The sequence below is a fragment of the Arachis ipaensis genome, chromosome B04 (genome assembly GCF_000816755.2).
Source record: "Arachis ipaensis cultivar K30076 chromosome B04, Araip1.1, whole genome shotgun sequence".
Lineage (NCBI taxonomy): Eukaryota > Viridiplantae > Streptophyta > Magnoliopsida > Fabales > Fabaceae > Arachis > Arachis ipaensis.
Genome location: NC_029788.2, coordinates 14082968 through 14098085, shown reverse-complemented (window position 1 = coordinate 14098085; position 15118 = coordinate 14082968). Strand labels below are relative to the sequence as shown.

The 15118-nt window shown below is 33.5% G+C and overlaps 3 protein-coding genes across 3 annotated transcripts in view; 2 read left to right on the top strand and 1 right to left on the bottom strand.

Annotated features, from left to right (window-relative positions):
• Positions 438 to 1769, top strand: LOC107637609 (glycine-rich cell wall structural protein). The gene has a single exon (XM_016341006.2). It carries the CDS (start codon positions 811 to 813, stop codon positions 1582 to 1584), a length of 774 nt encoding a protein of 257 aa, XP_016196492.1. The 5' UTR covers positions 438 to 810; the 3' UTR covers positions 1585 to 1769.
• On the top strand, positions 7934 to 13035 carry LOC110271433 (glycine-rich cell wall structural protein-like). Its single transcript, XM_021122353.1, has 6 exons — positions 7934 to 7952; positions 8046 to 8299; positions 8391 to 8496; positions 8538 to 8828; positions 8953 to 9122; positions 12919 to 13035. Exons 1-6 carry the CDS (start codon positions 7934 to 7936, stop codon positions 13033 to 13035), a joined length of 957 nt encoding a protein of 318 aa, XP_020978012.1.
• Positions 13715 to 15118, bottom strand: part of LOC107637608 (probable pectinesterase 67) — a 3390-nt gene continuing 1986 nt past the window's right edge. Inside the window, exons 3-5 of the mRNA XM_016341005.2 lie at positions 14640 to 14846; positions 14298 to 14545; positions 13715 to 14120 (exon numbers count right to left, since the gene is read on the bottom strand). Coding sequence (XP_016196491.1) covers positions 13967 to 14120; positions 14298 to 14545; positions 14640 to 14846 — 609 coding nt within the window. The 3' untranslated portion in view covers positions 13715 to 13966. The remainder of the gene's footprint in view (positions 14121 to 14297; positions 14546 to 14639; positions 14847 to 15118) is intronic.

The window sequence follows — 15118 nt, the reverse complement described above, 5'->3', positions numbered from 1 at the left end:
ATAATACACGTCTAAATTAGTTACACTGCTACTTGTGCATGAAATTAAATTCATCATAACAAATAGAATAGTTAGTCCAAAAATTTTTAAGTATTTTCATGTTTATTTAAGATAAGTATTAAACTTTCATCGCTTGGTTAAAAAAGAATAGACTCTTTTTAATCAACCACACTTTCCGATTTATTTAGATTAGATATAATAATTAAAAATAATCAATTTTTACAGTAACAAATATAAATAAATAGTAACATTTAAATATATCAAATCTTTACAATAATGAGAAGTAAAATAAATAGAGTGATTTGATCAAGAAAGCCAAGCTTTATATGGCACTTGTCAATTTGCCATCAATAATTTTACATAATGCTTGTTGTAAACTCACCATATCAAAAAGCCATATATGAAATAGTGTAATCCAACTTTTCAGTTTATTAACCATTAGTATGAAGAATTCATGGTTTAGATTAGAAACGTGAGATGCTTGGGCTTATAGAAGTTGTTTTATGCATATCTAGATATATGGTTAATTAGCTTGCGGGTGGCACACATTGAATGGTACAGAAAATTTTCACTTTCAATGTTCCAATCAAGTTTGATTTTTTTGCTCAAGTGTTGAATAAGTGGTACTATGAATGCCAAGGCATCAATATCAAGATGATAGAGAACTTCAACTGCATTATGTATTAATGGCACGTACCCTTCCTCTCCCCTACTATAAATATTGCTCCTTGGTAGCTAGCTTTATCAAATTAAAAGTAAGAGATAAAAGAGTAGTTTATAGATTTGTTTTGTTGAGAGAACAAAACAAACATGGGAAAATTGCATAAGTATGTAAGTGTGCTTGCTTTGTTATTTGTATTTGTAATAGGAATAGCAGAATGTAGAAAAGTTAAAGATGATGAGTTAGTTGATGGCATTGGAGGAGGTGGAGGTCGGGGTGTTGGATTTGGTGGTGGCGGTGGAGGCGGTGTGGGTGGTGGTGTTGGTGGAGGCTTTGGTAAAGGTGGTGGTGCCGGAGGAGGAGTTGGGGGCGGTGGCGGTGCTGGTGGAGGCTTTGGAGGTGGTAGAGGTGGTGGTGGAGGGTTTGGAGGTGGAAAAGGTGGTGGTGTAGGAGGAGGAGCTGGCGGTGGTGGTGGATTTGGAGGTGGTACAGGTGGAGGATTTGGAGGTGGCAAGGGTGGCGGTGCCGGAGGAGGTGGTGGTGCAGGTGGAGGTTTTGGAGGTGGAAAAGGTGGTGGTGGAGGAGCGGGTAGTGGTTCTGGTGGAGGATTTGGAGGTGGCAGAGGCGGTGGTGCAGGTGGAGGTTTTGGAGGTGGAAAAGGTGGTGGTGGAGGAGCGGGTAGTGGTTCTGGTGGAGGATTTGGAGGTGGCAGAGGCGGTGGTGCAGGTGGAGGTTTTGGAGGTGGTAGAGGTGGAGGAAGCGGAGGTGGTGCTGGTGGAGGCTTTGGAGGTGGAAAAGGTGGGGGTGTAGGAGGAGGAGTTGGTGGAGGCTTTGGAGGAGGTAAAGGTGGTGGTAGTGGTGGTGGCGGCGGTGGTGGAGGCGGTGGTGGTGGAGGCGGAGGCGGTCATGGTGGTGGATTTTGAATTAAAAAATTTCTTAAAAATACAATGTTGTAATGTCATGCAAATGTTGATTGTCACCTATCTATCCATGCATAATTGTCCCATGCAACAACGTAGTATGATTTAAATAAACTTGAAAGTTTTGTGATGCTTTTGTATGGTTGTTATGCAACACTTCTTAATTTAAGAACATATTTCGTATGAAAGTGTAATTTATTTAAACATTTATTTAAATGAAGATACTAAAAATATCTTTTTATGAAAAATTTTGTATTAAAAGTATACTTTGTTTGTTTAGCCAAATTTAAAAAAAAAATAATAATGCTCCACATCCTATAAAAAATCTATTCAACTCATCTAACAACTTTTTTTTTAACGCGCCTCCCTCGTCCCCCAAAGTTATGTGAAATATATGCACGCCCCCCTCTCCTTCTTATCAACGTAATAGATTTACGTAAACTTCTTCTTCAACGTAAATATTCATCTTCTTCTCTTCTTCAACATTAACAATTTGCATTGTAATTTTCAGATCTGCAATCTTTGTTGTTCGTTGTTGTTTTTCTCTGCTGCTCGTCCTTCTTTTTCCTATTCTTTTACCTTTTCTTCTTCGATTTTGTGGATTTATCTTCTTCATTTTCAGATTTCAATATTCTATCAAAATAATGAATAATTCAACTTCAAATTAGTTGAATGAGAGTGTTTTGGATTATTCTTCTGAAACGAATCAAGCGGACGAGGTTTGGATTTTTTTTTAATCGAATTGAATTAATAATCTCTCAATTGTAGAACAGGTGTTTTGAATTTACATAATGGATAATGTTTCGTTCATTTAGTACTATACAATTTTTTCACCATAATAACGTGTTCGGTTCATTCTGCAAAAAGCTGTTTGAATTTGATTTTATATAATGGATAATGTTCCGTTCTTTTAGTACTATACAATTGTTTCACCTTAATAACGTGTTTGGTTCATTATGCAAAAAGCTGTTTGAATTTGATTTTATATAATGGATAATGTTCCATTCATTTAGTACTATACAATTGTTTCACCATAATGACGTGTTCAGTTCATTATGAAAAAAGCTGTTTGAATTTGATTTTATATAATGGATAATGTTCCATTCATTTAGTACTATACAATTGTTTCACCATAATGACGTGTTCGATTCATTATACAGAAAGCTGTTTGAATTTGATTTTATATAATGGATAATGTTCCATTCATTTAGTACTATATAATTGTTTCACCATAATAACATGTTCGGTTCATTCTGCAGACCAGGTGTGTTGTGCATGAACAATTTATCCCAAAGGTCGGGATGATTTTCAAGACACTAGAAGAAGCCGGAACGTGCTACAAAAATTATTCCAAAGAGTTTAGGAGTTTCTGAAACTGAATACTAATAGCAAATTTTTTTTTTTAAATTATCTCTCTACTATAATATTGATATATGCACTTTTTCAGTTCATCCTGTGTATTAATTTCGGTTTATTTATTTTTTTTGGAGCTCTTAATGTTTGATAAATACCCTGATTCTATTCACTGTCAACCTGGAACAAAACAGTAGCCAGATTAACATTAATTAACATCTCAAACCAACAGAACAAAGACTAATCCATCTTGAATCAGATATATACATTAACATTAAATTTTTAATAACATTTACATTAATATTCACATATATACATTGTTTGGTTTTTTAAACAAGTTAAATAAAATAGTGTTAATTATAATCAGTCAAACAAAGTATATCATATTTACTATCTATATCCCCAGATGTGAATTTACAATCGGGTTGCAGAGGACAGCAGATGGCTTTGGGAGTCTTATTTCTTTAGATGCCCGAATCACTTGGTCTCTGATTTTGTTAAGTTTGTGCAACATAATATTTGGACCATATTCGAGCCTGAAGCCAAAAAAATTTGGTCAATGCTTCACTCAATACACCTACAAGCACAATCACGCATATTTTAATTAAGTGAATCAAAATGGCCAACCCAACTGAACTGAACACCATTCATGTACTAAATAAAACGTGATAAACATTCAATTATCAAGAAAAATTTTTCTGCATGCAAAAGAACTCAACTAAACTCATAACAATCAGGTGAATTAAATGACAAATACTAGTGAACCTAACACCAATCATGTGCTGAATAAAACGTGAAAAAAATTCAATCATCAAGTAAATTATTTCTGTATGCAAAAGAACTCAACTAAACACACTAATAATCTAATGAATTAAAATAACCAACTCCACTAAACTGAATTTCATTGATGTTCTGAATAAAACTTGATCAATCCCGCTACGTTACCAACAGTATTTCTGTCAACTTCTGCCAATTCTTATCTATAACTGTGTTTAATGGAAGTGTCTTTGTGGATGTGTCTAATAAAAATGTCTTTTTTATGGCTGTGTTTAATAGAAGTGTCTTTATAGATATATTTTCTGGATATGTCTCTTTATATGTGTTTAAAATATAATAATTAATTATTGTTGGCAATAAGTTGGCAGATAATATGTTGGTATCCTATACTTTTCCAAACTTGATAAACATTCAATCAGCAAGAAAAATATTTTTGCATGCAAAAGAACTCAACTGATCGAATGCATTAACAATCAGGTGAATCAAATGACAAACACCTGTGAACCGAACACCAATCATGTGTTAAATATAACGTGATAAATATTCAATCATCAAGTAAATCATTTCTGCATGCAAAAGAACTCAACTGAATACACTAACAATGAGGTGAATCAAATGACAAACACTAGTGAATCAAACACCAATCATGTGTTGAATAAAATATGATAAATATTCAATCATCAAGTAAATCATTTCTGTACGCAAAAGGACTCAACTAAACACACTAACAATCAAATTAATGAAAATGAGCAACTCCACTAAACAGAAAGAAAATAAGAACATATTTTCATTCCTATGCCCTGGTTATGCCAAAAAAATGGAATCAGATTAAGTCAATCTACTAAACGAAGTAACTCAATTCAGTAAACTTAAAATGCAACTAAGAGAAATGCGATATTGCAAGATTTTGAATGAACAGTAGTTTTTATCATACCTTTTCGCAATCTCTGTTCTTGTTTTCGTTCGTATTTTCTTCTTCCTTTCGAAATCTTCTCGCAAGTCTTCTCCACTAACGGTTTTCGCAGAGAACACGAGTGAAGTTTGAGAGATTTTGAGAGAGATTTGAACTTCTCCAGTAGTAGTTTCAATGTTGAAGAAGGAACGTTGTTTCATATTCAAGGCGCGAATGAATATGTTAACGTTTCGTGCGTTTGGGCACGTGGAGTCACGTTTCATTTAATGAGATTGGATTTTTTTTTGTATTGGGCCAGTTTGGATGGACTTGGATGAAAAATTATATGGATGTGTAACATGAGGCTAATTTTTTTCAATATGAGACCAAGTTTGGTGTAATGCTGAGTTATGAAATTTGGGGGAGTTTTACACCTTTGTGACGGCGTTCAGGTGAAGGGAAGAAATCGAACGGTCCGATTTATTACAGTTGAAAGGGGACACAAATCGGACCGTCCGATTTGTGGTTTATGGAAGGCAGTGTATGAAAATCGGACCCATCGATTTCATGCTTTACATTTAAATTTTTTTGGGTCCAAAGAAATCGGACCCAGCGATTTCTTTGCTGGATGAGAAAAAATTTTACAAGTCATAAAATCGGACCCAGCGATTTTCAACCATCACACTTGCGTAAAGCACCATGTACTCTCATACCCATGTGATACTCCATCTTCTTTCCAATATGAAAAATAAAAAAGTGTGTAACATGACTGTTAAAAAAATAATACTTTTATAACATATCAAAATCAAACTTTACAATTCATCATCTAATGGTAAAAAAGAAGCATATTCATATGAAGACAATTATAAATTTTTCATAATAGTATCCACTATTTATTTATTTAGTCACATTTTAAATAAAAATAATATTTTTATATTAAAAGAAAACACCTCTTCACTATCCACAGATTTGAACCTTCGCTGGCAGCTCTGCCACCACCGCTGTTCGTCACCGCTCACCAACACTATCACATCCCTTTCACTCCTTCATTCATATCCATCACACCGTCTCTCACATCATCTGTCTCCGTGAGCCTTGTTCACACGGTGTCTACTTCCTCTACTAGCGTCATCGCGTATTGCCATCATCTCTCACGTCCTCTGGCTCTGTGACCTCTATTCGCACCGCTCTATATCCGCCTCCTCCACTAATATCGTTGCATCTCCATCAACGTATCTCAACTCCTCTGCCTCTGTGACCCCTGTTCGCACCGCCTTTGTGTTCGCCTCCTCCACCAACACCGCTGCGTCTTGCTGCTGCTTGCCGTGGCCACTGTGTCCTCCGTCACTTGCCCTACAGCACTCCATTTCTGTCACTCGAGCCAGCGCACAGAGTTGATATTAGGTTTGTAGATTTGTAGTTTATAAATTTGTTTATAGATTTGTTTCGTTAAGAGAACAAAGCAAAGATGGGAAGATTGCATAAGTATGTAAGTGTGCTTGCTTTGTTGTTTGTATTTATAATAGTAATAGGAATAGCGGAATGTTAAAAAGTTAAAGATTATGAGTTAGTTGATGGTATTAAAGGAAGTAGAGGTGGGAACGTAACATTGAATTTGGTAGGGGTGTGCAAAAAAACTGGTTTCACTGAACTGAATTGAAACTGAACTGAAACTGTTTTAAATAAACCAGTTTTTTTAAATAAAAAACTGAACTGAAACCATAGTTTTTATGAAAACCAGTTTATTAAAAACCAGTTTTTATGGTTCAGTTTAGTTTTAAACGAAATTAAAACTGGTTTTATTTAAACTCTAAAATTAGTTTTTACATACTCTTTCTCTCTCTCCTTTCACTTTCTCTCTCCCTTTCCTCTCTCTCTCCACTTTCTCCCCCCTCTTTTCCTCCCTTCCCCCTTCTCTCTCTCTTTCTCTCTCTCTCTCTCTCTCTCCCATTTTGTTTCTCTCTCTTCCTCTTTTCTCTCTCTCTCTCTCTCTCTCCCTCTTTTCCCTCTCTCATTTTCTTTCTCTCTCTCTCTCTCCCTCCCTTCTCTCTTCCTCTTTCTCTCTCTCTCTCTCTCCTTTTTTTCCTTTTCTCTCTTTTTCTCTCCTATTTCTCTCTCCCTCTTCCCTTATTTCTCTCTCCTCTTCTCTCTCTTTCTTCGCCCTCCTCTCTCTCTTTCTCCTCTTTCTTTTCTTCCCTTCCTTTCTCTCTTTTCTCTTTCTCTCTCAAACTTCTCTCACTCTATATCCCTCTCTCTCTCTCTTTCTCTCTTTTCTCTTCTCTCTCTTTCTCTGTTCTCTCTCTCTTTCTCCCTTCTCTCTTCCTCTTTCTCTCTCTCTCTCTTTCTCTCTCTTCTCCCCCTCTTCTCTTTCTCTCTCAACCTTCTCTCTCTTATTTTGGAGAAAAGAGGGGAAGAGAGAGAAGAGGGATATAGAGTGAGAGAAGATTGAGAGAGAAAGAGAAAAGAGAGAAAGGAAGGGAAGGAAAGAAAGAGGAGAAAGAGAGAGAGGAGGGCAAAGAAAGAGAGAGAAGATGAGAGAAAAATAAGGGAAGGGGGAGAGAGAAATAGGAGAGAAAGAGAGAAAAGGAAAAAAAGGAGAGAGAGAGAGAGAAAGATGAAGAGAGAAGGGAGGGAGAGAGAGAAAGAAAATGGGAGAGGGAAAAGAGGGAGAGAGAGAGAAACAAAATGGGAGAGAGAGAGAGAGAAAAGAGGAAGAGAGAGAGAGAGAGAGAGAGAGAGAGAGAGAGGGGGGGGAAAGAGAGAGAGAAGGGAGAGAGGGGGGAGAAAGAGGAGAGAGAAGGGAAAGAAGGGGAGAAAGGGGAGAGAGAGAGGAAGGGGAGAGAGAAAGGGAAAGGAGAGAGAGAAAGAGAATGTAAAAACTAATTTTAGAGTTTAAATAAAACCAGTTTTAATTTGGTTTAAAAATAAACTGAACCATAAAAACTGATTTTTAATAAACTGGTTTTCATAAAAACTATGGTTTCAGTTCAGTTTTTTATTTAAAAAAACTGGTTTATTTAAAACAGTTTCAGTTCAGTGAAACTAGTTTTTTTGCACACCCCTACTTATCGGAGCTCCTTGACACCATATATGGTGGAAGCTCTTGTATGCACTCAAGATTATTAGGTAATAGATGACCCATTTGGACTAATTGAAAATTTTGAAGAGATTGAAAAAGCTGAACAAGGTAATATATATTTTTTTCTTATTGCTTGTTTGTTACTAATTGTTAGTTTTCTATAATTAATGAGATATTTTTTTTATGTAGGGAGAAATTCTTCAACAAATATTGGCACGCTTGTTTCTCTTGAAGATGATTAGAATATTGTAATGGGCCAATATTGTGTTAGTCTGTTAGATTTGAATTAGTTTATTTTAACTTCATTTAGGTTAGTATCATATTATATCATATTTTGAATATTGTCATTGAACAAAAAGTAAGACCATGCTTTATTTGGTGGTGGTGTTGGAGGCGGTGTGCATGGTAGTGTTATTGAGGAATTTGGCAAAGGTGGTGGAGTCGGAGGGAGAGTTGGTGGAGGTGGTGCAGGTGAAGGCTTTAGAAGTGGTAAAGGTGACAGTGTAGGAGGAGGAGTTGGTGGAGATGGCGATGTTAGTGGAGGCTTTGGAGGTGATAAAAGTGGTGGTGGTAGAGTGTTTGGAAGTGGCAAAGGTGGCGAGAGAGCTGAAGGTGGCGTAGGATGAGTATTTGAAAGTCGTAGAGGTGGAGGAACTGGAGATGGTGGTGGTGGAGTGCTTGGGGTTGGTAGAGGTCAGGGCTTCGTAGGCAAAACAAGGTGGTGGATTCGGAGGAGAAGTTGGTGAACAAGATGGTGGTGGCTTTGGAGGTGATAAAGCTGCTGGTGGTGGAGTGTTTGGTAGTAGTAAATGTGGTAGTTGACTTTTTTTTGAGGTGGTAGTGGTGCTGGCAAAGGTTTTGGAGGTGGCAAATATGGTGGTGGTGGTGGTGGGTTCTTTAGAGGTGATAGAGGAGGTGCTGGCAAAAGTTTTGGAGGTGGCAAAAGTGTTGGTAATGGTGGTGGTAGATTTTTTGGAGGTAGTAGTGGTGCTGGCGAAAATTTTGAAAGTGGTAAAAGAAGGGGTGGTAGTGGTGGATTTTTTGGAGGTGATAAAAGTGCTGGCAAAGATTTTAGAGGTGGTAAAAGTGGTGGTGATGGTAGATTCTTTGAAAGTGGTAGACGTGGTGGTAGTGGATTCTTTGGAGGTGATAGAGATGCTAATGAAATTTTGAAAGTGGTAAAAGTGGTGGTGGTGAATTCTTTGAAAGTGGTAGAGATGCTTGCAAGCACTTGGTAGTAAATGTGGTGGTGGTGGTGAAATGTTTGAAGGTGGCAAAAGCGATAGTGAAGCTAAATGTGATGCAAGTGAAATGTTGAAGGTGGTAGAAATGGAGAAGGAGTTGGAGGTGGTGAAGGTGGTATTGGTGGAGTGTTTGAAGGTAATAGAGGGGGCCTTCGGGGGATGTGAGGGCTTTGGAGATGCTAATGGTGGAGGCATGGTACATTTTTATTTTTAATATTGGATTAATAATGAGGTTTTTATAAACGGTGATCTATTGTGGTATTTTTTTTTAAATATGGGATGATTTAATTTACGGAGTACAAATCGGATCGTTCAATTTGTAAGAGATACAGAAATTGGTTCGTTCGATTTCTGTACTCGGATCGTCTGATTTGTGTTTAAAAAATTAAAAAAATTTTGGAGTACAGTCAGATTTGTGTACTCCAAATTTTTTTAATTTTTTAAACACAAATCAATGGTCCGATTTATATACCCAAATTTTTTAAACACAAATAAGACCTTTTGATTTGTGTACCTCCCATAATTTTAAAAAACACCAAAAATTATTACCTTAAGGTATAACACTCTTCCTACCTCCATAACCAAATTTTTTAGCCAGGCCATGGTGGTCGATTTTAAATTAAATTTTAAAAAAATATGACGTGGTAATATTGTGCAAATATTGACTTTTAGCTATCTATTAATGTATAATTTTTCCCATGTAATATTATAGTATAATGTTTGAGGTAAGTTCTAAAATTGTCCCTAATATTTAAATCGTCTTATTTAAATTCTTAACGTTTTAAAATTGCCTCAATATTATCCGCCGTTAGGATCTGCTAACAGAATTGACAACGGAACAAAATTAAAACGATTTTGAAATGTTAGGCACTTAAATACGACGAAAACGTTAGGGACAAAAACAATACAAAGAAATAAATTTTAATTTTATCTTTTAATAATATCAATTTTTTACGGTACATAATTATTCAATTATTTTTTAATCACATCTAAGTAAATTACATTTAATCATATTACTTTTATTCTAAATAAATTTATTTTTTATAATTTTACTCTTAAAGATTTTTATTCATCATGAAATATTTGTAGAATGACTAGTATATAAACGTGTGAAAAGGAAAAAAAAAAGCATAATACATATACAATAAAGTATAAATAGTACATTTTGTCTCTAATATATCGAAACTCTTTAATGTTTAATTGAGTTAAACTTTATTTTTAATTTTAAAATAAATTTTATTTTTATTTTTTAATAATATCAATTTTTTACGGTAAATAATTTTTTAATATTACTCTTAATCACACTATTTTTTCTAAGTGAATTTTTTTTTGTTTAATTAAGAGAAAAATTAGAAAAAATAAGTAATTATTTGTCGTAAAAAAATTGAAATTATTAAAGAAAAGATTATTAAAATTTATCAAAAGGTTAAAAATAAAATTTAATTAAGTTAAACACTAAAAAAGTTTGGTATATTAGAGACAAAAAATATAATTTATATTTTATTATATATGTACATACTCTTTTATTTCATTTTCCGAAAGTTTATATACTTGTCATTCTACAAGTATGAGTAAAAATCTTAAATTATTAATGCAATTCATTTCGTTAAAGTTCATTATCATTTTACTTAATTTTGTAATTTTTTAAAGAGTAATGTATTGTTTTTGTTTCCAATATTTTCGTCCTGTTTAAGTCCCTAACGTTTTAAAATTGTCTCAATTTTATCTCACCGTCAATTCTGTTAATAGATCACTAAAGATAGGACAATATTGAGACGATCTTAAAACGCTAGTAACTTAAATAGAACGATCTAAACGTTAGGGTCAACTTTAAAACCTACTCCAAATGTTAGGAACAAAAACAATACTTTACTCTTTTTGAATTAACTATCAATTCGACTTTTGAATTAGAGAGCTACTCAGATAAAAATGTCTAAAATATTTTTTAATAATTAAAATTATATATATAATCGATTAAATTGTATTGTTTCTGTTAAAATTAGGTCAGACAAATTAATTTGACTGAAAAATAGTGAATCAAATTTTGAATTGGCCTAATATTTTTTTTAATAAATAATGACTATAATATTCTATTATAAAAAATGACTAAAATACTCATATTATAGCAACATTATTAATAAAGGACTAATCAGGCCATTAAAGTCTCTTTAGAGGTGAATAGGATTTTATGTAATGAAAGTCTCAAATGGATAAGATATCCCTTACCTAACAAAAATGACTTGATTAAAGATTAAAATGCTACTATCTTTTCTAAATTTAATTTAAAATCCGGATACTATCAAATATCAGTAGAATTAAAAAAGAAAATAAATATAAAATAGATTTTATAGTACTCTTTAAGCATTATGAATGGAATGTAATGTTCTAAGAATTAAAAAATGGAGCAAGTGAATTTAAAAAAATTATGAATAATATTTTTAACTTATACGTTGCTTTTGCTATAGTTTATTTAGACGAGTATTTGTATATTCTAAATCTTAATTCCATGATAACACAGAGAAAAAAATGTTAGGATTTAAAATTTTTAAAATATATATATATATCGCAGAGAAGTCACGTTTCGAAAATTCAGAGGCGCACATGTAAAACTCAGAGGTGCACATCGAGAAGTCATCCTCCGCTGTCGTTCATCCTCTTCTGCGCTCATCCTCAACGCTGCCTTCCTCCTTTTCGGCGCTCATTTACAACGCTGTCTTTTTAATGTTTAAATTTAAATTTTAGATTTATGATTTTGGATGTGTTTTAAAAATATTTTCTGTATAGCATCATAATTTTAGATGTGTTACAATTATTTTTTAATGTTTAAATTTAGATTTTAGATTTATGATTTTGGATGTGTTTCAAAAATATTTTCTGTATAACTTCATAATTTTAGACGTGTTATAATTATTTTTTAATGTTTAAATTTAAATTTTAGATTTATGATTTTGGATTTTAAAAATATTTTTTGTATAACTTAATATTTTAGATGTGTTACAATTGAAAAAGAAACTACAATTGAAAATATTTTAGTTTATGTATATAATTATATTCGACCATTCATAATTGTATTATTAACATTTATATTGTATTATTAAAGTTGACTGATTTTAGATGTGTTTTAAAAATATTTTGTATAAAATATCATACTGTCAGATGTATTATAAGCGAAAAATAACAACACAATTTTAAATTAATTGTTGATTATATACTTTATTTGCAACAACTTTATTAATAAAATTAAATAAGATCAACCTTGTTCCAATTAAATCAGCAGAGTGTTTTTATGTTTAAATTAAAATATAATTAAAAATGTTGAACATGATATTTCTTAACAAATTACATAAAAACACATGTGAATATCCCATAGAATAAGGAATTTAAAAAATTGTATCTGGTGAAGTTACGAAAGTAAAGCAAAGTCACCATAACAACCAATGAAGTGGGTGGGTTTTAAAATTTAAATTTAAATTAAAATCTAATTATAGATATGTATCTACAAAATAAGAACATGTTACACTAAAAAAATAATTAAATATTATTTAAATCTGATTAAAGGCTGATTAAAGGTTGATTAATATTGTACGACTAGCATTTCCCATATTATTTAAATCTGATTAAAGGCTGATTAAAGGCTGATTAATATTGTACACTAGCATTTCCTATAACAAAATAACAAAAATGACTCCCAAACCACAATCGTCAGAACCAACACTTCCACCCACCATGAGTACCATCCACTCCTCTTCCCCATCGCCTTTCCCTCTCCTGTGTCCTCACTGCCTAATTCCTTTCACCTTCCCTATCACCTTTTCCTTTGTCGTCGCCTACACAAACACAAACACTCTTCGAAGCAATCCATGAGTCCAAGGTCCCATTCGGAGGCTCGAGCGTGAAGCAGTGCAGTTTTGGACCTCGTTCATCTTCTTGAGAACCTTCGAGAGCCTCTCAATGACGTCATTTTTATGGTTGTGGTGGATTTTTTGTTCTAGCAAATTGGGATAGGAGGGCCAACAAAAGTGTCAAAATTTCTCAGAGGGAAGGGTAAGAGGAAAGTTGACGGTATGAGTGTATCAGTGTATGACCACTGTGAAGTGGTTGATGGATAAAGAGATGACTTTTTTTTGAGTTTAAGGTCGAGTTTCTAGGGATGGAACCAGTGACAATTCAAAGTGAGAGGATGAGCTGAGTCAACTCAGTGGGACGGAGATGGATGGTGGGAGTGAGCCAACGAGAGTAAGTGAGTTGGCGCCAAGTGTAAGTATGTAAGGACGGAGCTAGATGAAAGAATAAAAGGAATTAAACTAGAATTTATATATAATTTATATGTAAAAATTTATAATGTAAAGGGTCATTGCCCCCTTTTTCCACTACGAGGCTTTGCCCTTGAAAGTATGATAACTCGGTTGAAGGAGCAAGTGGCGCCAGAGAAGGAGTGGCAAGTATTTGGTGTGGTGAGTCTCGAGGTGGAGAAGAAATGTATGGTTCGAGAGAATCTGAGACAAATTAGGATTAGGATTTTGCAAGAATTGGAAATAAATTAGGTTCTCAATAAGAATTGTTAGAGGTGAAACTTGATCGATCTGTACAATAGATGTCACATACTTACATTGGCAATTCTGTTTGCCATCTTAGTCAATTGCATAAATAAAAAATAGGCTTTTTTCTATGATTGAATATTTTTGTAGTATTTTTAAATATTTTGGGTCATTTTTGTGGTAAAATTCTTAACTTAATCATTATAAATAAGGAGATAGACAATTTTTTCGGTGTCTAGCTTAGGTGGAATATGTTTATTTCTTGTTAATTGCAAATCAACTAGTTGCCTTAATTAAAACTAAACGAGCACGCCAAAGAAGACAGGAACATGGAACTTGTTAATTCAAACCATTCTTAAACATGGATTCTATCTATCCTAGACTTGATTCTCATCATAGAAAACTTAATATATATATAAAGTACAAGCTGTCTTAACAAAGTGGGTATGTATCTAGCTATACGTGTTTTTGAGTGTGCCTTTGATGTTATGGGTGAAATTAATTAGTGCCACGCTGGCAACCAATTCTTGCCATCTATGTAATCAACAGACAAAAATGAAGCAACTTCTTGATCACTAAGTTGTCTTGACCATGAAGCTCTTCCCTCTCTTGTGGCTCCTGGTCCATAGCACTTGTACTCAGCATGATACAGATTCCTGCGGTTCAGTTACCATCATTAATTAATTAATTAATTAATTAACATTAATAAAAATTTGAGTAAATATCTAAATTAATTTTTTAGAAATTATTTTTGTTTTTGATTTATTTTGTTGTTCTCTAATAAAAGGTAAGTGTGTTTCAGTGTTTGTGTATGATGATGAAGAGTTTCTTACTTTGTGGGACCATCATAGCTCCAATTCGTCCAACCCTCAGGAACAACCGTCTTGGAGAGATAAGAGTGAGCAAAAATGGTCCTAGAATAAGGACCCTTAGCCCTTCCTAGGTACACCCCACCAATGCCATAAACCCTGCATTTATTGAATATGAATCCACTTATCTCTCGTTCACTCTCCCTGTTTTGTGCTGTGATTGACCCATGAATTGTGACCCTTTTGTCATCAATTACAAATATCTCACACCCCTGTATGTGTTATATGAATCATCGGCATTAAATTAATTAATTAAAATCAAGAAAACAGATTAAATTAAAGTTAATTAATTAATTAATTAATTACCTCAAAGATGGATCTGCCACGGCCAAAAATGAAATCAATTGAGCCTTGAATGTAGCAAGACTCATAGTAGTGTCTGCCTTTGTAATCAAAGAGAGTGTTATGAGTACTGAAAAATGCACAATGGTAAAATGCAATTTTATCTGCAGCCACAAATGCTGCCACCGATTGATTCTGTGAGGTATATGCAATACCCGTTGGTGCTTCGTTCTGCATTAATGTACAAATATTTGGAGTTATAATTATTTCTATAAATGTCCTAAAATTACTTCTTTCAAAAGTTAAAGTGATGAACATGAAACATATGAATGATTATATTTCTAACCAGTATCATTAGATAAGAGTTTCTTTTGGTTTTTGAAATTTTTTATAATTTTTTTTATTTATCTTATGTTATTTTTTTCTCTTTTAGGAGAATATCAAAAATCAAATTTTAAATTTTTTTATCATAAAATTTTTTATATTATATTATAAAATTAATT

Coding starts and splice junctions, on each gene's coding strand:
- LOC107637609 (XM_016341006.2), top strand. CDS start 811: ATGGGAAAATTGCATAAGTATGTAAGTGTGCTTGCTTTGTTATTTGTA.
- LOC110271433 (XM_021122353.1), top strand. Junction 8,300..8,390: donor GCGAGAGAGCTGAAGGTGGC/GTAGGATGAGTA, acceptor AGGGCTTCGTAG/GCAAAACAAGGTGGTGGATT. Junction 8,497..8,537: donor GTTTGGTAGTAGTAAATGTG/GTAGTTGACTTT, acceptor GTGCTGGCAAAG/GTTTTGGAGGTGGCAAATAT.